The 26,881-nt window shown below is 41.4% G+C and overlaps 1 protein-coding gene across 4 annotated transcripts in view; it reads right to left on the bottom strand.

Moving 5' to 3' along the window:
• The window catches only part of CACNA2D1 (calcium voltage-gated channel auxiliary subunit alpha2delta 1), a 125,340-nt gene that overhangs the window by 53,731 nt on the left and 44,728 nt on the right, over positions 1-26,881 (bottom strand). For all 4 annotated transcript variants that reach the window (XM_070947419.1, XM_070947418.1, XM_070947420.1 and 1 more), the window contains 12 exons: positions 24,147-24,218; positions 22,469-22,540; positions 19,663-19,724; positions 14,812-14,888; positions 10,092-10,152; positions 8,610-8,707; positions 7,935-8,016; positions 7,407-7,469; positions 6,001-6,104; positions 4,804-4,881; positions 3,457-3,524; positions 1,963-2,007 (listed from right to left, as the gene is read on the bottom strand). In XM_070947419.1, the coding sequence (XP_070803520.1) occupies positions 1,963-2,007; positions 3,457-3,524; positions 4,804-4,881; positions 6,001-6,104; positions 7,407-7,469; positions 7,935-8,016; positions 8,610-8,707; positions 10,092-10,152; positions 14,812-14,888; positions 19,663-19,724; positions 22,469-22,540; positions 24,147-24,218 (882 nt within the window). The remainder of the gene's footprint in view (positions 1-1,962; positions 2,008-3,456; positions 3,525-4,803; positions 4,882-6,000; positions 6,105-7,406; positions 7,470-7,934; positions 8,017-8,609; positions 8,708-10,091; positions 10,153-14,811; positions 14,889-19,662; positions 19,725-22,468; positions 22,541-24,146; positions 24,219-26,881) is intronic.

Genomic DNA, 26,881 nt, shown 5'->3' with positions numbered 1-26,881 from the left:
CAAGATAAAATACAGATAATACAAATATTAAAAATCCCTTAAAATTATTAAATATTTTGGCCGAAACACAAATTAAAACACCCAATTTATAAAATCACGAATTAAAAAATTTAAAAAATTTAAAAGAGGGGAGTTAGGTCAGGCCAGCTTGCTGAAATAGAAAAGTTTTGAGAGCACGGCAAAACGTGCGCAGGTCCGGGATCTTCCGTATCTCTGGGGGGAGCTCGTTCCAGATGGTAGGTGCCCCCACAGAGAAGGCTCTCCCCCTGGGGGCCGCCAGTTGACACTGTTTGAACAGTCTTTGAACAGTCACTAAATGAAGCGTTGTAAGTCGAGGACTACCTGCATAAACTGAAAAATAATAATGCAGGAACTTATTCACAGGTTAGATAATCATGTGCTTTGGAGTATAAAACACTGCCAGTTATACCCCTTTTCCCCATAAATTTGATCTACCCTTAAAGTAAGTCTTAGCTTGATTTTTACACGTGAGCCTAATATATGCCCTAATTAAGATCCTGCTCACTACAGAGTGCAGGGGTAAAAATTAAGCTAAGGTGGGGATGTGGGGGTGGAGCCGTCCTACTACTTACCTTTGGACAGATGTAGCCAGGCCTTGCACACCCCGACACCTGCCTTGGTAGCCCAAGGCTTTCCTGAAGGCCTCTGTAGCTGATAACAAAGCTCCGGATCGATCCGGAGCTCTGTTATCGGCTGCAGAGGCCTTCAGCAAAGCCTTGCCGCTCGCAGAAGAAGTTCCTGAAGGTCTCTGACAGCGAAAAGGAGGCAACGGGTGACGTGCACAATTGAGGTTAGTCAGGGGATGACATCCCCCGAAAATAAGACCTTGTGCCTTTTTAATGGCAATATATATACTGACCGTCTGTCAGGTTCCGATGCTATCTCAAAATAAATGAATTTCCAAACTGCCGATCTTTAAGGAAATTTTCTCTTTATTTGAGCACAGCGATCTGATCCTGGCTCTTTCGCGGTCAGTACTGACCTTTGCTCCCAATCCCTCCCTTTCCGATCTCTGCTTCTCATTGGCTATCTTCCAAGTCACTTTCCTGATCTCTTCTTCGTCAGATCACAGGAATGTCTCCCCCCCTCTCCCATCTCTGAGGAGACAGAATCTTCAAAGGGATTTAGTAGGCAAAAGTTCAAGTTTCTCCTCTCTTTATATATGTCAGTGCTGGGACGCTGACATCATGTTTTTTTCTTTTAGCCAGGTTTTTCCTATGTAACCAAGGTTTTTCTGCAGCCATGGCTGCAAAGCAAGAAATCCAGAAAGAATGCAAGGAATCCAGGAAAGTTCAAACGCTCAATACTCCAGGAATTCAGCATTTGTTCTTGACAAATCTCCTAACAGCGTCTCCTTAATTCTCAGTCCTCAAGTGTGCTTTGTGAAGAGGAGCTCAAGTCTGTGCTGTTCTCGCCTTCTCTCCACTCTCCATGCTTGAGGATCAGGAGGGGGTGGTCCTTGTGCATCCCTTGAGCTCTGTCTCTCATGTTCACTGCTTAGCCTCCCCTGGTCATCCTGCTTCCCCTTCCTCCCTGCCTACAAGCCATCCCAATCCTGAAAGGCCCTGGCCTGACTCAGCGTGCCCCTCCCCATTTTCCTCCGAAGCCAACAAAGCCGCTCCCTCGATTTCCATCTTCTCCAGTTCCGGCTTGACTTCCTCTGCAGATTCAGGCTCTGATGGGGGCATGACACACTGCTAAGAGAGAAATTCTCTGAGGAAGGACTCCAGCACGAGTTCGAAAGCTCGGAAGACAAAACCTCCGGTCCCAATGACCGACCCAGATTGGATCCTGCAATAATATTAATGCTTAATGCTGACATGGCTGCTTCGAGAGTCCAAAACTACATGACATACTTGTCCCGTTATCAACCTTTAAAACAGATGAGATGTTAACGATAAGTTTATTCGGCTGAAAGAAATCATCTATTGCATCTCTTACCGGACTGTTCTTTTCACATCCGCAAAGCTCACTTCCACTTTTACACTGAAAAAAAAATGTAAGAAACAGCGCATTCGTAAAACTACTCCTCTTTCGAAAACAACGAAGACACAATATGCACGGCATTATCCAAGTTGGGAGATAGTTTCCCAAGATTAAGCAGATGTTGGGCCAAGAAACCCATAAATTCTTATTTTTACCGCTCTTTTGGCGGAGACCCGAAGGTCCAGAACAGTGATGGTTAACCTTTTTGCTGTCGCGTGCCAAAAGCAGGGGGAGTGCGGGGGATTGCGCGTGGGTGTCCACACCCATAATTCAATGTGTCCTGCCCCCAATGCATGTGTGTGCGACCCCCCCCCTGCGCTCCCCCCACTTTTGGTATGTGATGGCACGGTGGGACGGGTAGGACCGTGTTTTGCCTTCCCCAAGCTCTAGAGGCTTTTTTGGAGCCTGGGGAGGGCGAAAACGGCTTTCCCCATGCCCCCCCCCCGGAGGCCCTCTGGTGGCCGGAAATGGCCCGCTTCCTGACTTCCGGTGGGAATGGAAGGCCCATTTTTCACCCTCCCCAGGCTCCAGAGGCTTTCTAAGAGCCTGTGTAGGGTGAAAACGGCCTTTCCCACCCCCCTGGAGGGTCTCCAGAGGCTGGAAATGGCCCATTTCCCGACTTCCAGTGGGACTGGAAGGCCCATTTTTCACCCTCCCCAGGCTCCAGAAGGTTTCTAAGAGCCTGTGGAGGGTGAAAACGGCCTTCTCCACCCCCCCTGGAGAGTCTCCAGAAGCCAGAAGCGGCCCATTTCCTGACTTCCGGTGGGAATGGAAGGCCCATTTTTCACCCTCCCCAGGCTCCAGAGGCTTTCTAAGAGCCTGTGTAGGGTGAAAACGGCCTTCCCCACCCCCCCTGGAGAGTCTCCAGAAGCCGGAAGCAGCCCATTTCCCGACTTCCAGTGGGACTGGAAGGCCCATTTTTCACCCTCCCCAGGCTCCAGAAGGTTTCTAAGAGCCTGTGGAGGGTGAAAACGGCCTTCTCCACCCCCCCTGGAGAGTCTCCAGAAGCCAGAAGCGGCCCATTTCCTGACTTCCGGTGGGAATGGAAGGCTCATTTTTCACCCTCCCCAGGCTCCAGATGCTTTCTAAGAGCCTGTGGAGGGTGAAAACGGCCTTTCCCACCCCCCTGGAGGGTCTCCAGAGGCTGGAAACGGCCCATTTCCCGACTTACAGTGGGACCGGAAGAGCCAAAAATCAGCTGGCCAGCATGCACATGCCCACTGGAGCTGAGCTAAGGCAATGCTCACGTGCCCACAGGTGGCACACGTGCCATAGGTTCACCATCACGGATCTAGAAAATGAAGCAGATCTTCAAGCGTTATGGAACATCAACATGGTGGAAGCCATGCAGGTTTTGGTTCAGCATTTATAATGTTTTATACAAGCAGAGCTGCTAAGATTGCAAGAAGCAGCTCTGGAAAAACTGGAAGTGAAGCCTACGCAACTCACCTGGTCTTTCGTGGTGATTGTAGTGAAATTTGTCATCCAGCTGTTCAGATTGATTTTTACTCCAACAACTGACAAGAAATACAGGTAGCATGAGAAAAATGAATGTATCAACATGGCAAAATGATACGCAGGTAGTCCTCGACTTACGATGGTCCGTTTAGTTCAAAGATACAATGGCACTGAAAAATGGGACTTAGGTCCATTTTTCACACTTACGACCGTTGCAGCATCCCCAGGGTCAAATGATCAAAATTCAGATGCTTGGCAACCAGTTCATATTTATGACGGTTGCAGAGTCCTGGGATCGCTTGATCCTGTTTTGTGATCTTCTGATGAGCAAAGTCAATGGGGGAGCAAGATTCACTTAGCAACCAGATTACTAATTTATCAACTGCAGTAATTCGCTTAACAACCATGGCAAGAAAAGTCAGAAAATGGGGCAAACTCACTTAATAAATGTCTCATATAATAACAGACATTTTGGGCTCAATTGTGGTCATAAATTGAAGACTACTCCTCTCTCTCTCTCTCTCTCTCTCTCTCTCATCTATCTATCTATCTATCTATCTATCTATCTATCTATCTATCTATCTCCTATACCTATCATCTACTGGTATATCTATGCTCCTATATATCATCTAAATATCTATCTATCTATCTATCTACCCACCTATCATCTATCTATCATCTATCTATCCTATCTATCATCTACCTACCTACCTACCTATCATCTATCTATCTATCTATCTATCTATCTATCTATCTATCTATCTATGTATCATCTATCTATCCTACCTACCTACCTGACTATCTACCTACCTTCCTACCTATCATCTATCTATCTATCTATCTATCTATCTATCTATCTATCTATCTATCATCTACCTACCTACCTGACTATCTATCTATCTATCTATCTATCTATCTATCTATCTATCTATCTATCTATCATCTACCTACCTACCTATCTATCTATCTATCTATCTATCTATCTATCTATCTATCTACCTACCTACCTACCTACCAACCTACCTATCATATATCTATCATCTATCTATCCTATCTATCCTATCTATCATCTACCTACCTACCTACCTACCTACCTACCTACCTACCTACCTATCTATCTATCTATCTATCTATCTATCTTCTGGAAATGCTTTTTCTTTTCTTATACCATTATGGGAATTTCTTGGCCTCCAGAATTCAAAGCTCATCCCCCTTAGATGATTCTGAATGCTGCCTTTGTTTTACGGACATTGAAATTTCTATGTTCAATAACGAGTTATATCTTATAATTCGTTATTGACTGTTATAACGAGATATAACAGTCCCCTTCTTTCCTACCTGCTGGTTTTAGAAGTTTTCCGTTCACGGTGATCTTCACAGCCTTGCTTACCATGATCCCATCTTCATAGATGCTTCCTGAGGATTCAGAAAAAGAAAGTAGAGTTGACTTGCCATTATGACATTATCATCTCTTGATAAAAGTCTCTTGCTATTGATAAATAGCACCGACAGCACTCAGGTGACACTGGACCATTAGAAATCAATCATTCATCCCCCTTATTTTGAATTTCAAGACAAGTCTTTTTTTTCATGTTTTCTCCTGTTCAGATTAACTCCCAAAAGACACCATTCCACCCACATCTGTATTCGAACCCTAAACAAGAAGGAACATGTTACTGAATAGTTTAGTAAGATTTAGGTGGGCTCTGTAATAATGATTGTTATTTGTACATTACAGTATTGGTAAATTTATAGGGAATATTACTTTACAGCCTTTATGTATCCTTTTTTCTTTCTTTCAGATTTATCTAAAATTGCACTTTTGTGTATCAATTTCTAAGTTGTGCACATGCTATCCAGAATAGGTACTGCAACAGATCGGTGTTAAACTATAAACAATTACAGAATTGAAGGTGACTATTAAATTTTCTGCTTGTAATATAAACCATTCTCCGTTTAGCTGTGATGGCACAGTGAGTTGGAATGCAGTATTGCAGGCTAATTCTGCCCATGGTCAAGAGTTCGATCCTGACTGGCTCAAGGTTGACTCAGCCTTCTGTCTTTCCAAGGTCGGTAAAATGAGAACCCAGATTGTTGGGGGCAAGATGCTGACTCTGTAAACCGCTTAGAGAGGGCGGGAAAGCACTGTAAAGCCGTATATAAGTCTAAGGGCTATTGCTATTTTGTTTATCATTTCATTTAAAAAGAATCTTGCTGGCTTTGCAAAGTCTTAAATCCAATCCAACCTGTAAACTAACAGTAATTCTCCTAGATGTCATCCCATATTTCATTAACAAACTGGATCTGAACTATATTTAAAAACTTTTTTAAAAAATTTTTTAATACCCTGTTTCCCCCAAAATAAGACATTTCCTGATAATAAGCCCAATCGGGCTTTTGAGGGCATGGCAATAAGGCCAAGTGCTTATTTCAGGGTTCAAAATAATATAAGACAGGGTCTTATTTTCAAGGAAACATGGTAGAACCTGCACTGCCGAAGAAAATTCTGAATATTCTGAGTGTCCAGTGACTTACGGTTGAAGAATGGAGCTGTGAAGATATAATTTTCATTATCTAAACTCCTTTTGTAGAAGCTCTGTTCATAGGTTTCCGCATTTTCTGTCCAATATTCGCCTGCACTAAACGTAAGACACGGATATTAATTTTTTAATTAGAATTCACTGGGTATTTTTGTTTGTTTGTTTGTTTGTTTAAATGCTGGTAAGGCAGTTGCTACTCAAGGCAGAAAACCAGGTGTAGCCCTGGAGTCCATCTTTTTCTTTGGATCTTCAGGGCTAGTGCTGTGGGAAAACGGGAGGGGGGTTTGCATGGAGTTGGTGGAGATATATAGTCATAATAATATTCCTTTCTTTGGGAATCAAGGACGTTCAGCCTGCACCTGGAGAGGTGTGACTGGGGGAACATCTCCAGTTGGGACAGTGGATTGATTGGACCCAGAGGTGGCATTCAGGTGGTATTCGGGCGAACTGGTAGTGGCAACTGTGGGTGGGCCTGGATCAGGGGTGAAATCCAGCAGGTTCTGACAGGTTCTGGAGAACTGGTAGCGGAAATTTTGAGCAGTTCGGAGAACCGGTAGCGGAAATTTTGAGTAGTTCAGAGAACCGGCAAATACCACCTCTGATACATTTTCAGAAAAGGTCTTAAGGAGCACACTGGAACTCAAACATGCTACATAAATAAGATTCAATATTTTGGGGGGCGGGGTATGCTTTAAATTGTGTGTGTGTGGGGGGGGGGGAAGTACGTTCAAAACTCATGTTTTGGATTTTGTGAGAATTACCGTTATAAACTTTACAGATCAACAAGTCTTTTATTTACTTTGAAGATCAAATTGTCCCAACCGGATGCCCTAATTAAATCATGAGCCTCGAGCCAAGCTTCAAAAGAAATCCAGTTATTTATTAGGAGTTTCATGTCGGCATGTTCCCACGTGAAGCCAGCTCTGACCCTATGTAATTTATGCCCCGATTATGACACTGTTTCCCCCCTCCCCCCAGGGTGTGTCATCAATCACATTCGCCAACGGAGCAATTTTGCAGGTTGTAGAGGTCACTCCCCTCTGGCTGCTGTAGGTAACCCTGGGATACAGCCTTGACAGAGATAAGCATGGAATGTGCATCTGTCTTTGGCTGCCATGCCGTTTCACCAGTTTCCCATCCCCTCTGGCCTATGGCAATTCAAGAGCAGGCCAGGGATGCTTTGCAAGTTGACATTAATAACCAGTGGCAATCACTTTTTAGAGGAAGCCTTTCTCAAATTGATTTCAACTAAGATTTTGTATGCAGGGAGTATAGATTTTAATTGTTCATTCCCACCATGTCGGTGGGACTTTTGCAGCAATTCTGGGCCTCAAATCGTATGTTTGAGCACATGACTCATTAGCAAACTTACCACTACTGAAGATGAAATGACCCTCTTACCTTTTGGGATATACTCTGGTGATCCCTCCATCCGTAGCTACGAAGCGTGCCGTGATTCCCTCCCTGGAAAAGAGAAATATTTTTAGATCAACATCAATTGAGAAGAACAGGCCAGGATTCTTGAGAGCTCATTTAGAATGTTCCTCTAAAGCAGAACAATGAACGTGCAGATCCTTCGTCTTACCGCGTTATTTCGTTCCTATCACCCATCTCCTCCCACTTATGACTGTATGACTTGTTGCTGGTATCCTTAAGATTTATATTGACTGTTTTCCTATGACTATCATTAAGTGTTGTACCTTATGATTCTTGATGAACGTATCTTGTCTTTTATATACACCGAGAACGTATGCACCAAGACAAATTCCTTGTGTGTCCAATCACACTTGGCCAATAAAGAATTCTATTCTTTTGACTGGATTGTTCAAACAGAAAGTTCTGATCTGATAGCTGAAGGCAGCATCAGGATTCAGAAATAATAGAGCTATTCATGGCCTGGGATAGAGGAAGCAAAGAAGGAATACTCACGGGTCCTGTTTACTCCAGTAATTCTGGACCAGGTCACTTGTGAAGCCTGCATCCAACAAAGCTCTCATCACCAAACCATTACCTACCATGAAAAAAAAGGAGAGGAAAGGAAAGGATAAAAGGAGAAAGGAAGGAAGGATAAAAGAAGGAGAGGAGAGGAGAGGAGAGGAAAGGAAAGGAAAGGAAAAGAAAGGAAAAGAAAGGAAAGGAAAAAAGAGGAAAGGGGGAGGGGAGGGGAGAGGAAAGGATAAAAGAAGAAAGGAAGGAAGGATAAAAGAAGGAGAGAAGAGGAGAGGAGGAGGAAGGGAAAGAACAGAGGAAGGGGGAGAAAGGAGAAGGGGAAAGAGCGGAGAGGAGAAGAGGAGAGGAGAGGAGAGGAGAGGAGGAAAGGGAAGGGAAGGGAAGGGAAGGGAAGGGAAGGGAAGAGAAGAGAAGAGAAGAGAAGAGAAGAGAAGAGAAGAGAAGAGAAGAGAAGAGAAGAGAAGAGAAGAGAAGAGAAGAGAATGATTCCTCTACTACTAAGAAATTACTAGCGAAGGAATAAGATTGGTAAGATCTCAGTCCATCTATCTCAGAACATTCCCACTTGTTTGATTCCATTATTGCGTGTTAATTAAATTGATGCACCTTCAGCGTTATTGTCAGAGAGCAATCTATTGAAAAGGCCATACTTACATGAAGGGTTTTCGGGTGAATATTGATCCATAAATTCAATGAAATTCTGAAGAAATACAGTATTATTGTCTGTTATTTTCACTGTACTACAATAGTCCCTAAAAAAAGTAAAGGAAAAAGATGAAATTTTCATCCCAATGCTCTGCTGTCACATCAACCCTAGTCCTTCTTTTCATTAGAGTAGACATACCCAGTTCCTGCAATCGTTCTTCATATATTTTAGCCTCCAGTCCCCTCATCATCTTTGTTGCTCTTCTCTGCACTCTTTCTAGAACAGTGATGGTGAACCTTTTCGGCACCTAGTGCCAAAAGGTCATGCGGAAATGTTGCACGTATGCATTCATCGGGCTGCGCTCCGGAAAAGCCGAACTTCCAGATTCTAGCGCATATGCATACTTGACGATCAGCTGGCCAGTGCACATGCATAGGCCAGTTTTCAGCACTGCCATGCATACAAAGGGATCACGCTCCGGAAAAGCTGAACTTCCGGGTTCTGGTGCGCATGTGCACCTGACAATCAGCTGGCTGGCATTCATGCACATGCCAATTTTCGACACTGCTACATTCGAAGGACAGCTAATCGTCACGCACACATGCGCACCAGAAACCCAGAAGACAAACAGGCAAGGGGGCGCATGCTGGGTGACATGGGTTTGTGTGCCACTTTGGGCACGTGTGCCATAGATTCGCCATCACGGTTCTAGAGCCTCAACATATTTTTTGTATCGTGGCAACCAAAACTGGATGCAATATTTCATCACAATCTATTCTTTAATTCAGTAGGGACTTAATCTTGACTTGCTCTACTTTATTAGATAGTGTTCTGAACCCGTCTCACACACAACACAAACAGACAGCCAGAGGTTAAATAAACTGGCAGACAACCAATTCTTCCGATAAGACGCTTGGCAGCAACCCAGTAGCTGCTTGCCAAGAACTTTTACTCAATAAACAAAATACACACAGTCAATAGTTGTCCATTTCGTAAAATAAATCCAAGGCTGATAATGTTGTTTCCACAGATGCAATGTGACTCGATAGTAGTTAGTTTTGTCCGTCACAGAGTCTGAATGGCCACCTCACCCCCTTTTATATCCTGTGGGGTGTGGTCCAGTGACTCAGCCTAATCTCTGGCATGCCTTTTCTTCTGTTGTGTGCGCTTATCTCTGCAACGCTGCCGAGGATCCAGCCAAGACTCATTACCCTCATCACTGTCCACCTGTGGCTGCGTGGACGTGCTTGGCCCTGGCCCTATCTCTTGCCCTTCGGCAGACACCAAAGGCATTGCCAGAGAGGAGAATCCTGGAGAGGGAGGCCTTGCCAACTCCTTCCCTTCACTCTTGGAGTCCTCTCCTGCCGATGACACAGGCTCAGGTAATGGAGCCACAACAGATAGTCCAGAAATAGTTACTACGTCAATCAAGAGATATTATTTAATATAATGAAGATGAAGATGAAGATCGACCAGCATAAATGACTAACCTGGGTGCTAAAAATGTATATCCAAATTCATCAAAGGATTCTCGCTTGAGAGTGGCAATAACTGCAAAGAGAAAAGCGAAACATTGAATGAACGAAATTCACCTCTTTGATAGCATTGATCGACGGGCGAAAATGTTTTAACCCCCAAAACACCTGGATGAATTCCACATTTAATTCAGTAGATTATGTAAGGCGCCGTGGCCAGTCTTCGTAGACAATCCAGATGAAAGACGACCGTATTCAATGTTCTTTTCTTAATGACCATAACTTAAGATCAGCGTTTTTCGTATTAGATGTGGAATAGATCCAATTATAAAATAGCAACTTGGGAAAAACAAACACGACCTAAAATTGTTGCAACTTAAAAAGTGAGCCGAAGGATTGTCAGAGGCGTCGATTGAATCCAGAGATTCGGGCAAAGGGTGAAGAAACGGGTGTGTTGTGATGTCACAATGCAAGCTCTGCCCTTAAGCCAGCTGTACAAAGGAAACAGAATGAGCACTGTGACATCACAGCAGCCCTTTTTTTGTCATTTGCAATTGTGGGATGATGAATGCGTGGTCGCATTCTCTGCCACCTCCATCAAGAATGCCCAGATTGAATAGACACACATAGCAATCGAAACTTACACGGATAGGAGAACCAAACTCAAATCAAAAAGCGTTTGCAAAAGGGGTCTCTAACTCAATTGATTTGACCATCATTGCATTTCAGGATTGCTGAAACGCATAAAGGTTCCAGACCGGAAATAAAATGAAGGTTGTTTGCAAAACAACAAGGGGAAGGAGTGAACACGCAAGGATCAGAGAGTGACAAGATGCTGTAACAAATGGGGCAGAGGGAAGGGAGGTGTCATGTCATTTTAGAGATGTTTAGCCTTTTTTTGCCTTTATAATATCCAACCGGCATTGGGGGAGAAAAACAAAACCTTTTGGGGACCAATACAAAGGGTCGTGGCCGAGAGGAAAAATGAAACACAAATGACAAACATCAACAACAATGCACAGAGGGAAATTAGCAACAAGAATGTTATATACTTGCCCTTTAGGACTGTGATTATCCATCAGAAAGAGAAGGCAAGAAAACAGGAAAAAAAAAACAGGGTAAAACAAAAGGGGTCACAAGCCAATATTTTATTCAACTAGCCAACGTGAATAAAAATATTGTGGCAGAGAGAGAGAGAGAAAGAGAGACAGACACAGAGAGAGAGAGAGAGAGAAAGAGAGAGAGAGACAAAAAGACTCAGAAAGAAGGACAGACAGACAGAGAGAGAGAGAGAGAGAAAGAGACAGAGAGACAGAGACAAAAAGACAAAGAAAGAGAAAGAGAAAGAGAGACAGATGGAGAGAGAGAAACAGAGAGACAGAGAGATACACAGAGATACACAGAGAGAAAGACAGAGACACACACACACACAGAGAGAGAGAGACAGAGAGAGAGACAAAGACAGACAGACACAGAGACACAGAGACACACACACGCAGAGAGAGAGAGAGAGAGAGAGATAGAGAGAGAGAGAGAGAGAGAGAGAGAGAGAGAGAGAGAGAGAGAGAGAGAGAGAGAGAGAGAGATCGCAGGTTCAGTTTTTGTACAGCTGTATTCTGGAGGAAAACAACAACAGTATTTCCGAAATTTTGGTGCATGTTTCTGGTCAACAGACAACTAGTCCTTGACGTATGACCACGATTGAGCCCAGATTTTGTGTTGCTCAGTGAGAACTTTCCTTGCTACAGTTGTTAAGTGAATCACTGCAGTTGTTCAATTAGTGACATGGTGGTTCAGTGGCTTCCCTCTTCACTTTGCTGGCCAGAAGGTTGCAAAAGGGAATCGCATGACCCCGGGATGCTGTAACCGTCATAAATCTGAATCAGTTACATCAAAAATGTAAATCGCATGACCATGGTGATGCTGCAACAGCCATAAGTCACTTTTTTCGGTGCCGTTGTAACTTTGAAAGGTCACTAAATGAACTGTTGTTAGACAAGGACTCCCTGTACTTCTGTATACTGTGGCTATTTCTACAGACTGTGTAACGGTGAAACTCGTTCTCAAAATGTTTAGCAAGGCATTCATCGGATCGTCTTATTTTACAAAATGCTGAGAAATGAATTGTGCACATACATAAAAAAAGGGGGAAGAGTGCTATTCATGTGATCATAGCCCCCCGTTTTGACTTTTATTGCAGCTGGCCCAAGGATGGATGGCTTATATTTGGAACTTTGAATTGCTTTCTTGAACATTTTTCAGGTTCCCCTGAAGAATGGCATAAAAGTTTCCAGATGTCCCAAATTTCTACTGCAGAGAAACTTCAGAGCAGTAAGTCACTACAAGCGAAGAAATTAGAATTTCAAAATTCCTAGTTTCCCATAATTCAAACCCAGCTCCATGCTTTATGCCTACAGATCGCTGTAGATCTGCCTCGACCTGCTATTTTATACTTTAGGGCAGGGGTGGGCAACTGTGGCCCTTTCACAACCTGTGGACTTCAACTCCCAGAATTCCTGATGCAGCTAAACTGACTCAGGAATTCTGGGAGTTGAAGTCCACAGGTTGTAAAAGGGCCACAGTTGCCCACCCCTGCTTTAGGGGAATCGACTTTAATTCAATCAATTAATTAGTTTTTAAAAAAGACAGATAATAGAAATTTAAATATCAATTTTTTAAAAAAAAATTTAAAATTTGATTTATATGCCGCCCTTCTCCGGAGACTCAGGGCGGCTTACAATGCGTTAAGCAATAGCCTTCATACTTTTGTATATTTATACAAAGTCAGCTTATTGCCCCCACAATCCGGGTCCTCATTTCACCTACCTTAGAAAGGATGGAAGGCTGAGTCGACCTTGAGCCTGGTGAGATTCGAACTTGCAGTAATTGCAGACAGCTGGTGTTAATCACAATGCTTTTAGTCTGCTGAGCCACCAGGCCCCTAGAAATTGACAGATTTCTAACCCAATGTGGGCAATAGGAACGATGCAAACATTGAAAGAGGCTCTGAAGAGTTAAATAAAACCCGGCAAAAGGATTAAACCAGTTTTGAAGATGGCTTCCAAAAATAGAGTGACTAACATTTGCCTGCTAAGCTAGGATATTGGGCGTATTGAAAGTCACAGATTTTCACAGGAATCTGTTCTCTTTTGGTGCACAATCCAGCGAGTGCTTCTTTTCAAAGCTAAATCTGGTTCGAAGCTGAGTGCCAAAAAAAAAATTGATTCTATGTTATATTGATCTTGCATGTAAGCAAAATAATGTCCTTAAGTTAAAAGGATAGTGACCTTTAAAGTATTCTTCTCCAGTTTATGTCTATGGAGATTCTCTGTCATCCAGGTCATGGTTGTCCCAAAGGTATTTTTTCAAGGCAACTGGACTTTGTTTTTCCTTGAAGATGTTTCCCTTCTCATCCAAGAAGCTTCTTCAGTTCTTGGATGAGAACTGAAGAAGCTTCTTGGATGAGAAGCAAAACATCTTCAAGGAGAAAACAAGTCCGTTGCCTTTTGAAAAAGCACTTTTGGGACAACCATGATTTGGATGGTGGTGTCACATCATATATGTGGGTAGGTGCCCAATTTTCTATTTATTTAGTTAGTCATGTTTATGTAGTGTATATTGGAAGTGGTGACTCTTTGGGGGCTGAATGCGATGACATTTCATTTTAAGGTATGTCCCAAAGGTGCTTTTTCAAGAGGCAACTGGACTTTCTGTTTTTTATTTGAAGACATTTCGCTTCTCATCAAAAGAAGCTTCCTCAGTTCTGACAGAAAAACCAGAAAGCCCAGTTGCCTCTTGAAAAAGCACCTTTGAGACAACCATGACCTGGATGACTGAGAATCTCCATGGACATTTTAATGTATGCCGATTAGTGTACATTTAAAGTGACAATCGAGTTATTTTAAGTCTAAGAAAATCTCCATAAACATCTAGAATGAAGTAACCATTTCACAGGTCGCAACTGTGCATCCTACAAAGCAGCTTTGCTGGATTTCCAACTACGCAACTTACAACCCATTGGTGAGTTATTCAAAACATTTACCTATCAGACCCTACAAAAGACAACAGAGGATATGCAAAGCAATGATTCTCTGTGTACGAAAACCAAGAGATTAAGATTTAGTTAAAGCCCATAGGCAGTGGTGAGATTCAGCCAGTTCGCACCTATTCGGGAGAACCAGTTGTTAATTTTCTAAGCAGTTCAGAGAACTGGTTGTTGGAAGAAATCTTATTTTGTTTTTTTTTTCCACTTTACAGGGCTAATCCTGTAAGGAAGGCAGGAAGGGAACATTCTGATGGTGTTTCTAGCCTAATCTTTATTGCCCTGTTTACAGAAACTGCCTCTCTGGTTAACCCTTGTTACATTGTAACAGCTAAGGCAAAGCGCCCGTCGACGTGAGTAATGTTGAGTTGGCCACACCTACACAATCACATGGCCACCAAGCCACGCCTACCCAGTTGGTCACTAGGGCAGAGAACCTGTTGTTAAATTATTTGAATCCCACCACTGCCCGTAGCGTAACAGAATGTATTCTACTTGGGTGAAATACTTTTTGTTGCTTGGAAATCTACACAAAGGCTTGGAATCATTGCTGTAGCATTTGGGGGTACATCATGAGAACATTAGTGAATTTCACAAGCTTTCAAAATGCTGTGTTAAAAAACAACAACAAAGGCAGAACCATTCTCGCTGGGCCGTAGCAGTCAGAACACGGGAAAGTTCAGAGTTACTTACACTTTGCCTGAGTTAAGGTTTCATTAATCTTGGCTTTAATATAGTAAAAGCTGTAGGATGGTAACACCAAAGCCAAACTGTGAAAGAAACCAAATAATTATGATCAAGGAATCATCCAATATTCATTTGAGATTTAACAGCATTTTCCCCAGCTTAGGGGTAAACTTCCAAGATCACCGCACATGGGGACTGCAGCCAAGAAATTAAAAGACGCTTGCTCCTGGGGAGGAAAGCTATGGCAAAGTTAGACAGCATACGAAAAAGCAGAAACATCACCCTGCCAACAAAAGTGCGCATAGTCAAGGCTCTGGTTTTCCCAGTTGCAATGGATGGCTGTGAAATTTGGACCATAAGGAAGGCTGAGCGCCAAAAAATCGAGGCCTTTGAACTCTGGTGCTGGAGAAGACTCCTGCGAGTCCCTTGGACTGCAAGGAGATCCAACCAGTCAGTCCTAGAGGAGATCAACCCTCACTGCTCTTTAGAAGGTCAGATCCTGAAGAGGAAACTCAAATACTTTGGCCTCCTAATGAGAAGGAAGGACTCACTGGAGAAGAGCCTCATGCTGGGAACGATGGAGGGCAAAAGAAGAAGAGGACGGCAGAGAACGAGGTGGCTGGATGGAGTCACTGAAGCAATTGGTGTGAGCTTAAATGGACTCCAGGAGATGGTAGAGGACAGGAAGGCCTGGAGGAACATTGTCCATGGGGTCACAATGGGTCGGACACAACTTTACAACTAACAACAAAAGAGGTAAGCTTGAAAACTATGGACAAAGTGATAGATACGTGGTTTGGCAGAATGCTTTTATGTGGTCAATTCCTTCCCAGAGTCTTATCACTTTCACTTCTCCCTTATCTAACACTGTTTTTATTCAATTTTATTCATATTTATTCCATCCCCAGAAGAAGTGCCGCTGCCCCGTATCAGTGGGGACAGAAAGATTCCCCTTGTTGCAATCGTGGGGTGCTAATATGCAAACTCTTAAATACGGTGGTGCAGTGGTCAGAGTACAGTATTGCAGGCTAACTCACTGCCCACTGCCAGGAGTTCGATTCTCACTGGCTCAAGGTTGACTCAAGCCTTCCATGGGCAGTAAAATGAGGACCCAGATTGTTGGGGGCAATATGCTGACTCTGTAAACCAACCTCCCTTCCTTCCTTCCTTCCTTCCTTCCTTCCTTCCTTCCTTCCTCCCTCCCTCCCTCCCTCCCTCCCTCCCTCTCTTATTCCCTTTCTCATTCTTCTTCCTGGTGGTGCAGTGGTTAGAATGCAGTATTGCAGGCTAAACTCTGCCCACAGCCAGCAGTTCAATCCTGACCTGCTCAAGGTTGACTCAGCCTTCCATCCTTCCAAGGTCAGTAAAATGAGGACCCAGATTGCTGGGGGCAATATGCTGACTCTGTAAAGTGAGTGCTTTAGAGCAGTATGAAGCAGTATATAAGTCTAAGGGCTATTGCTATAGTGTGCAAGATTGCTCACAATGTGCATTCTCTGGTTCCTTAGAAGATATGCGCGAAGCAACACCAGAAGTGATTGCTGGATAGCTGAAGTGGACATCCAGATGTGAGACCCCCTGCTGTACCCCCATAGAAGTTTTTACTTATAATTATGTAGACTGAGTATATATGTTTACTTCTCGTCTGTCATGTTCTTATCGTACGCTAAATAAATAAATAATCATTCCTGCAGTGAAAAAAAAATGCAAGGACTTTTGAACTGGGTGGCATGGCTTCAATTAAAACATAACTAATTTGTATATCTAAACAAGGCAGTGAAAGATCGAAAACAGCCTCAGAGATTAGAGCCTATTTTCAAAATGATGTTTAAATCATGAATATTTTATGCCCTCTTGGGCTCCGCCACCAATTTATTACTATGGAATGCTTATTGTTTAATATTTCCTGCGATAACTGCTGAAATTAGCATTAAGAAGAAACTATGGACTCTTGAACCATAAATCTTGTCTTTACGGTTGTCACTTCATCTGCTCGAAGAAGAATTATTAATTATCTAGTGACATCTTTTCACTAATATTTGCCAAGGGAAATCAGGGAGATTTTCCTTCCCATTCCCAGTTCCTGTTTTTTTTTTAAAAAAATGGAACTAATTGAAAACTATAATTGTGTGTATAAATATGACTATTGCCTTGAGGCTCCCGGGAGATTTCGCAGCTATTGTTGTCCAAATTCAAAAGATCTTTCAGAAATATTGGGGAGAAATATTATATATGCTAAGCAGCATTGAGAAAGGGAGAGCAATAAGTCAGGAGAAATGGCTGTTTACAATTCAGAATGGAAAACAATGGTTACTAATGAGCAAACATCAGCATTAACTTTGGAGAGAAATTGCCACTCGGTCAGTTCAGTCTTTCGATTGCTGCAGAACAATCCATCACCGGAAGTGTTGATTAGAAAGGAGCTCTATTTAAATACATTTAGATGTAGCCCCTACCCTCTATCATTGCAAGACCACACTTGAAATACTGCATCCAGTTTTGGCCGCTATGATGTAAAAAGATGTTGAGACTCTAGAAAGAGTGCAGAGAAGAGCAACAAAGATGATTAGGGGACTGGAGGCTAAAACATATGAAGAATGGTTGCAGGAACTGGGTATGTCTAATTTAATGGAAAGGAGGACTAGGGGAGACATGATAGCAGTCTTCCAATATCTCAGGGGCTGCCACGAAGAAGTGGGAGTCAAGCTATTCTCCAAAGCACCTGAAGGCAGGACAAGAAGCAACAGGTGGAAACTAATCAAGGAGAGAAGCAACTTAGAACTCAGGAGGAATTTCATGACGGTTAAACAATTAACCTGTGGAACAACTTGCCTCCAGAAGTTGTGAATGCTCCGACACTGGAAGCTTTTAAGAAGAGATTGGATAACCATTTGTCTGAAGTGGTGCAGGGTTTCCTGTCTAAGCAGGGGGTTGGACTAGAAAACCTCCAAGGTACCTTCCAACTCTGTTATTCTATTCTAAGAATAATAGAATTTGCAAAACCATAAATGAACCTAGATAGTTTATTTGTCTACAGGAATGTTTATTTACTTATTTCCTTATGAAATTTATCTACTGTCCATCTCATATCTAACAACTCTGGGTGGCTTATGTTGCCAAGGCCAGAAAGAATCGTATAATTGGGACTACATGGACCATCAACTCCAATATTCTGCAATGTGCAGAAATCCAGTCAACTTCCATGATTCATAAAAGGTGAAAAGTTGAATATCGTCATTGATTTTCAGGGACCACAAAAAATGATTACATGTTTTTAGTCATCGCTCAATGTACATTATTAGATGGGAAAATCTCCCATTTATCTCTAATTGTTTTTCTTCTTACAAAGTGAACTTAAACATCTCTCAGTAGTTTTCTCCAGGCGAATAGAGAATTTATTCTATATATTTCATCCATTTCTGATTCTATTTTCTCTTCTTTCCAACCAATTACCACCTCTTTTTTTTTTTTAGCACCAGGTTTTCGTGCACAGCACATGACTTATTCCTAATTTGGTACAGAAAGCATGGAAAAATAATTGGGGGAACCTTTTGAACATCTGGCATTTCAACTCCAGGGCAGAAAAGGCATTTCTATTTAATGCAATTTTCAGCCTAACTTCCCATGGTTGATATATGCCTAAAAGGGCTATCTCTTTTTTGTAATGGATGCAGTATTCCAGGTGTGGTCTTACTAAAGTTTTATAAAGCGGTACTAATACTTCACGTGATTTTGATTCTATGCCCCTGTTAGCCTTTTCTTGACTGTTTAAATATAGGCCATAATACAATTCAGAATAGAACTCGAAGGGACCTTGGAGGTCTTCTAATCCAACCCCCTGCTCAAGTAGGAGACCCTATACCATGTCAGTCAAATAGTTATCCAATATCTTCTTAGAAACCTCCAGTGATGGAGTGCCTATAACTTCTGAAGGCAATTTGTTCCTTTGGTTAATTGTTCTCACTATTAGGAAGTTTCTCCTTAATTCCAGGTTGCTTCTCTCCTTGATTAGTTTCCATCCATTGTTTCTTGTACTGCCTTCTGATTCTTTAGAAAATAAGTTGACTCCTCTCTTCTTCGTGGCAACCTCTCAAATACTGGAATATTGCTATCATGTCCCTCCCTAATCCTTCTTTTCTCTAGATTAGCCATACCCTATTCCTGCCACCGTTCTTCATATGTTTTTGTCTCCAGGCACTTAATCATCTTAATTGCTCTTTGCACTTTTTCCAAAGTCTCAATTTCTTTTTTGTAATGTGGTGGCCAAAACTGGAGCAGTATTCCAGGTATGGTCTTACTAAGGCTTTATAAAGTGGTACTAATACTTCATGTGATTTTGATTCTATGCCTCTCTTTTTACAACCAAGGATTAATTAAATAGATGATGATTACTAAATGTTTGTATGAGTAATAAAAAAAATCAGATAAAGGCTGCACATAGATGCCTGGGTTAGCATCTATGGTGGCCCTGGAATAAATTTATCTCTAAGATCAGGGAAAATTCTCCTACCTTTCTACCTTTTGAAAAGGTGAGGGGAAAAGAAAGATAAGGGCTAAAGAGGAATTTAGGGAGGAATTATCCAGAATCCTTAGGGAAAGATTAAATATTCACAGAACTTACACCAGGAAGCTTAAATCATTTTCCACATAAACTTTTTCAAAGACAAACTGGTTACAAAGGTATACAAGGAAAAAGATTCTACCTTGATTTTCATCCTGTTTTTCAGAAGGTTGCCAAACAAGCTAGCCATCCAACAGATATTATAGGATACTTTTACTCTTGAAATGTCAGGAACAATGGTATTTTAACCTTGTTTGTTTGTTTGTTTTGAAAAAAATATATCCCTAATTGGTTACCTGTAATCCGTGCCATTCACCGCGGTCCATGTGTACGTTCTGTTGCCTTTATCAATATAGCGCTGCAAAAGAATTGGCCAGAAAGATCATTTTATGTTAGAAATTCTGTTTATATATAGCACCACAGAGCACATAAAGGATACAGTCACCATGTGCTTTACTGCTCAACTGTTTAACTCTACCAGGAAACAGGAAACTCTACTTAGAACAAAAGAGCATAGAACTAAACTTGTAAACACTGCCATCTAGTCTACTGAACACTACTGAAGTTGTTGCATAGAAATACATTCCAACAATGAATTCCAACATTTTATCAATGATCTCAGGAAAGCTTAAATACACCACACGATTCAAGACTCAAACTTTGCTGAAACGTGAACAAACAATCGTTATATGTCAGCCCATTAAGACAAAACCCATAATTTTTTCAGAGGCTAATTTGCAGATTTATATTTTGGAAAGTGGTTTAATAAATATAGAAAAATCAGATTGTCTGTTCACATTGTTCAATGTGATGCTGTGTTTCCCACCATTGTCTGTCTATAGAACTTTTGGGGGGGGGGGAATCAATTGATTATTTTTTTTCAAGATGGACTGTCTTCTTCAGCCAAGACGGATGTCAACTTGCAAAGCTTTCAAATTGCCATGAGCAGGAGGGAGGGAGAACTGAGAGAGCTGATTGATTTCCCTAACTGAAGTGCATTCCATACATTCTTCCTGACCGCAATCAGAAGGAGGGTGTTGGATTTCACAGCCAGCCAAAGTGGTTAATTGGAGAATGTGATTTATGACATGGCCAGAGAGGAGGGGAGAGACAGGGTCATAGGAGAACGTAAATCTACGTGGGATTAGTTCTAACTGCATCCGAATATTGCCGAAATGGTGCTCCTAATAAATGACTGTATTTCTTTTGAAGTTCGGCTCATGGCTCATGAATTAATTAGGGCATCTTTTGGAAACTTCACAACAGACTCCAATCAATAATAATTGAAATAAAAGATGTCTAGAAACATTAATGTCACTGAGGTTGATGAGATCTATGTTACTGAAAGCAGATTTAAGAGGTGCCCAGGCTGAGCACGAGGGAGGGGTCAAACACGTCATCAGTCACGAGTCGCTGCGTGCCTGCAAGAAATCCAAGGCTAGCCCATTTTGAATGCCTTTCTTAACTGTTAGTTGGCCAGGTTCTTGCAAAGAGCTTAAGCTTACAATAAATCTTTATGCTCATTTGAACTATCCTAATCTCCTGATTTCCCCAGTGCTTGACAGCATCTAAAATACAGTCCATCAACCCCAAAGCAGGTTGCTCTTTCTGTAACTTTCTCCTATTTTCATTACTGAATTAGCCACAATCACAGGTGACAGGGGCAGGCAATCAAGTCCAAGTGGGGTGGAGCTTCCATTGTGATGCTGAATTTATAATTCCAAAAAATTAACACTACACTAAGGATGCTTCTGTCTGCAGTCCTGTGAAAAGATCTGATCTGAACAATTGCATTGCTTTAGTCAATTTCCAGTCAATATTATTTCTGGCCATTTGGGACCAATGATCCCGGATGCAATTTTAAAGATCAGAGAGGTGAAAATTGACCTGGTATTGTTCATTCCTCTTTTAGGATCATTACGACTCACATTCTTTGAAGGATGAACGCAAGCTTGGTCACGGCGTTGCAAAAATTAATCTGAACATTTCAGCGTGTTTAATTACAGAACGGAATGAATGGAGCGGGTAATACAATGGAGAATTTTAGAAGGTCTCTTGACACTCGGCAAAGATTTAATCAGAGTTAATACATCCCAAAAGAATGGAGTTATTCAGTTTTCATCATTTATCACTACAACTCCTGGCTCCCGGTAGCATAGAGTAGTATTATAACGAGAAACAATGATTTCTATAAAAAGATAAGAATTGTTCAGCAACGGCATTGTGGGCTTCCTAATAATATTCAGAAAGTTATAACAGGTGTCTTAATTCTATCCGTAAGCAGTTTAAACATCAACAAGATTCTGTCTTTTTGGTCCCCAAAGAAGCTTTCGGTGTTCACTTAGCTGTGAGCAAAGTTTGCAATCAAAATTATTTGATTTGATATATACGTATATGCTTTAAGTAGGATGGGAGGAAGTCACTCAATAATATTTTATTTTCTTCTTGCAACTTCACAAATGTTAGCGTGAAAACTTCCCCAAGAGATGGGAACTAGTAAAACGTACATATACAGGCAGTCCTTGATTTACAACCCTAATTGAACCCAACATTTCTGTTACTAAGCAAGATGGTTGTTAAGTGAATTTTGCCCCATTTTACAACCTTCCTTGCCACCGTTGTTAAGTGAATCACTGCAGTTACGTTAGTTCCACGGTTGTTAAATGAATGCGGGTTCCCCATTGACTTTGCTTGTCTGACGGTCGCAAAATGGGACCCCAGGACACTGAAACCATCATAAATATGAGTCAGTTGTCAAGCACGTGAATTTCGATCATGTGACCCTGGGGATGCTGCAACAGTCGTAAGTGTGAAAAAAGGTCATAAGTCACCTTTTTCAGTGCCATTGTAACTTTGAACAGTCACTAAATGAACTGTCGTAAGTTGAGGACTACCTGTATTTGGGGAATAGTTAAAGGATAGGCTTAGATGGAAGAGGAATTTTGTATTTTTGTTCCCTATGAGCCCCTGCCATGATCCGGTTTCTAATTTTCTAACTCTGGCCTATTAGACTATTAGAGCCTTAACTTTCTGCCATTTTGTCTTACATCCATTTAGCCAACTTATTTCTTTTTCTCCGAAAGCAAATCTTTGTATTCTCACCTCATCTTGAGATTTGACCAGCGTTTGAAAGGTCCTGTCGCCACTTTCACCGTCAATCATCTTTTTCCGAATCTACAAATTAAGAAAATTAAGAAGTCACTGCATATTTCTTTACAATGCAGTATTGAAGGCTAACTCACTGCTCACTGCCAGGAGTTCGATCCTGATCGGCTCAAGGATGACTCAGTCTTCCATCCTTCCGCGATCACTAAAGTGAAGATCCAGATTGTTCGGGGGCAATGGGCTGACTCTGTAAACTGCTTAGAGAGGGCTGTAAAGCACTGTGAAGCGGTATATAAGTCTAAGTGCTATTGCTATTTTAAGCCCTGGTGGTGTGGTGGTTAGAATGCAGTATTGCATGCTAACTGACTCCTCACTGCCAGCAGTTCGATCCTGACCGGCTCAAGGTTGACTCGGCCTTCCTTCCTTCTGAGGTGTGGGTAAAATTAGGGCCCAGATTGTTTGGGGCAATAGGCTGACTTTGTAAACCTCTTAGAGAGGGCTGTAAAGCACTGTGAAGCGGTATATAAATCTAAAAGCTATTCCTAGTGCTATTCTAATCATTGTTCCTTCTGACCATTTTCTAAATGCTAAAACATTTGATTAATGTGATAATCAAAGAACCTTTGAATATTGTCGTTGATTTTCAGGAACAACAAGAAATGATTACCTGTTTTTAGTCATAGCTCAATGTACATTATTAGATGGGAAAATCTCCCATGGATGAAGTCCATAATATCTAGTTGTTGTTTTTCTTCTTACAAAGTGAACTTTGATTATGTTAGTTTTCTCAACGCAAATAGGGAATTTATTCTATATAGTTCATCTATTTCTGATTCTATTTTCTCTTCTTCCCAACCAATTAACTGAGCCACGGATTTAATCAATATCTGATGTCTTTTACAGGAACTGTTTGAAATCTTCGCTGAAGTCCCATTCCTTCCTCTGTTACCTTTGATTGTATCTAAATTCTTGAAACCTCTTAGAAAAACCCTAAAGATCACTCATTCCCCATCAGGTTTAAAGCTTTGTTGTTACATTCTTTATATATGTTTTTATGACTTTCCCCGCTTTATTTGTCCCTGTATTGGCTAAAAAAAGAGCACCATTTACAATATGGTGATATGCTAATATAGCCAAACAGATAAAATTTCAGGAGGCAAAACAATTGCAATCCAACTCTTTGTATAAGTTATGGTTAGGAATGATTGCTTGTGAGATCATGAAAGCTGACTGGATAACAATCTTATTAATATTGCCTATCGGGGTGTCCAGGGTAAGGAGGATCAAAAAGTTCAAGATGGCAGATTGGGCTCATAATCAAAGTCCATCCCTTAGTTCATGTGTTACTGTCACTTGAAAGGACTAAATTTGGGTTGCAGTGTTGTGCCCTCCATCTTAATTTTTGAAACTCCCCCTCTCCCCTAAATTTTCTGTTGAAATCTGGAGGACAGCTAGGACATTTGCCTAGTTCCTTCATGACAAAATATTCCTACAGATTTCTTCTGAAGGCTGCTTGTCTTAAGGATACTGGTCCATCATGAGGCACAAAAGAAAAACCAGATGTTATAAAAAAAAAACCCAGAGCCCCAAATGCCTAAGATGGCTGCCAACCTTTGTATTTGCTTCAGAACTAACTTGTCTTCATGGAAAATCTCAAACGATCACTCCAACATACCTCAACTTTAATGTCATTCTCCAACTCTGCATCCAGAAAATCCAGAGTCACAGGTTCCTGAGATTTCGGATTCTGAAGAAGATTTCAAAGCAGCATAGAATAAACATATTTTGATGAGAATCTAAAACTAACGGCACTCATCCATCTAAAATTACTTACCTTTCTGTAGAACCAGTACAATTACAATTACATGTACTCTTTAGATTTAAACTGGAATTACTACAGAGAAAGATCTCTGCAGAAGATATAGAAGATTGATATAGAAAGTGGATGAACGGATGAATGGATGGATGGATGAAAAAAGAAAGATAGAGAAAGAAAGAAAGAAAGGAGGGAGGGAAGGAAGGAAGGAAGGAAGGAAGGAAGGAAGGAAGGAAGGAAGGAAGAAAGAAAGAAAGAAAGAAAGAAAGAAAGGGAAGGAAGGAAGGAAGGAAGGAGAGGGAGAGAGGGAGGGAGGGAGGGAAGGAAGGGAGGAAGGAAGGAAGGAAGGAAGGAAGAAAGAAAGAAAGAAAGAAAGAAAGAAAGAAAGAAAGAAAGAAAGAAAGAAAGAAAGAAAGAAAGAAAGAAAGAAAGAAATTTCAGGATTGATAATATTTGGGAAAACATTTCTGGGTTCAGAAGTTAAGCAGAGTCAAACTGCTTACTGTTTCAAAGAAATATTATCAAATAATTTCAGGGCTATAAATCAGGTTAAATAGTTAAATAAAAAAATATAAAATCCCAATGAAGGCATCACTTCCACATGGCGACCAAGGAAACTATACGTCCATATAGACACTATGAAATAGGCTCAGTTAAAAAGCATAATTGATTTATTCAAAAGGAGAGAGACAACTGGGGAAACAGGGATTAATTTGCTTGGTTTCATGATGAGGAAATATCTGGAGACTTCTTTCTCGCTCGAAATAAAATTCAAAACATTTTACATCCAGAAAATGCAAGCAAAGAAACAGACACAATGTATGTATTAGAAGAAAATAATAATAATAATAATGATAACTTATTTCCAAACAGGAACATCAGAAATCAAAGACTTCATTATACGAAGGTGGAAACTGACTCAATTTTGAAATAAAAGGGACAGGATTGACAAAAAGGAAGGGTTTTTTTTAAAAAAAGAATAGAAATTTTTTTTTTTCAGTTAAAGAAAATGAATTTTGCAGATTAAAAATTGGTTCAATTCTGAACATCTTTATTAAAAAGATTCATCTGCACGTAGTTTCACTACAATCCCAGCATGCTGGGAAAAAAATTAGCTACTGATATTCTTCGGGAACCAAATATAGAATCTACTTTACTAGATTGACTATGCCTTCAATTTTGTTGATGTTCTTGTGGCCCGCCAGCTGCCTGTGGAGCTGGCAGCAGATGATGAGGAGATTGGGGAGGAACCTGGGCCAGTGCTGGAGTCTGGAGAAGGCTCTGATGGATGCTCTGCGTCAGGCGCAGAGATAGAGTCAGGGTCATCTGACATTTCCCAGCCACTGGAGAGGCAGCTGCCTTTGGAGGCTGAGATGAGTGAGGAGGAAGAACAGCTGGGGCCTGTTCCAGATGCACGTATGCGCACAGCAGTTAGGAGAGGTGAGCAACGGAGGACAAGGAGTCGACTTGGGAAGCAAAGTACACGTGGATGCTGAATGGCCCCTCCCTGGCTGGGGAATAAATAGAAGGAAAGGGGAATGGTGGTCGTAGGAGACAACCGTTCGTATTTCTGAAGCAATTCAGAAATTCATTTAGCAATTCTGCTAATTGCGTTTCGTGCCGCAAAGACTTCTTGCCAGAACTTAATTTGCAGCATTTCAGCTGGGAGCTCACAGCCTTGCAATTATCTCAAGGAACTGATAAGGTCTGTTACTGCAGTTAACTCCTTGAAGGACTAATGCCTGGACTTTTTGGTGGGTGAATGCCATTAATTCACAAGAGGTAAATAAAAAGGGTTTTTTTCGTGACAAAGAGTCTGTTTTCTTGCAGGGTCAGAACAGAAGTTTTTTTATAAAGAGCATTTAAGTTATTATATATGATATATCGTAACTTAGATATGAGAATATTCAAGCAGAGAAATTTTAAGCAATGCCGATTACTTGCAACATCCTGCTGTGACATTACAGTTGCTAACATTGTTTATCCAAACAAGTGACTGTTAAATCTGGCAGTGAAATGAATCAACTCAGATCAACAGAACTGGGGGGAAAAATGGCAATGACATGTTTTCATGTTTTCAGCGATGTCACATTTGCAAATCATAAACCTTTGGTGCCAAGCATTGCCCAAACGCAAACAATAGATAAATAAAATGCTGACATGCATGCAGATGGCAGAAACAAGGCAGGTGTTACGTATACAGCTAGTCCTTGAATTACATCAGTTCGTTTAGTGAATTTAGTGAATTCCAATTTACAAAGGCATCAGTGGTGGGATTCAGCCAGTTCAGCCAGTTCGGGAGAACTGGTTATTAACTTTCTGAGCAGTTTAACAAACTGGTTGTTGGAAGAAATCATTAAGGCAGAGAACCGGTTGTTAAATTACTTGAATCCCACCAATGAATGGCACTGAAAAAAGTGACTTACGACCTGTTTTTCACAGTTATGACCTTTCCAGCACCACCATGTGACCAAAATCCAGATATTTGGTAACTGGTTCATATTTATGACCGTCCCAAAGTGATGTGATCACCTTCTGAACAAGCGAAGTCAATGGGGAAGCCAGATTCACTTCGCCACCGGGTTACTCACTTA

The sequence above is a fragment of the Pituophis catenifer genome, unplaced genomic scaffold, assembly GCF_029215685.1.
Source record: "Pituophis catenifer annectens isolate HBS135680 unplaced genomic scaffold, rPitCat1.0.hap2 SCAF_7, whole genome shotgun sequence".
In the NCBI taxonomy this organism is placed as follows: Eukaryota; Metazoa; Chordata; class Lepidosauria; order Squamata; family Colubridae; genus Pituophis; species Pituophis catenifer.
Note: the sequence above shows the minus strand (reverse complement) of the source record. Positions and strands in the feature narration are given on the sequence as shown.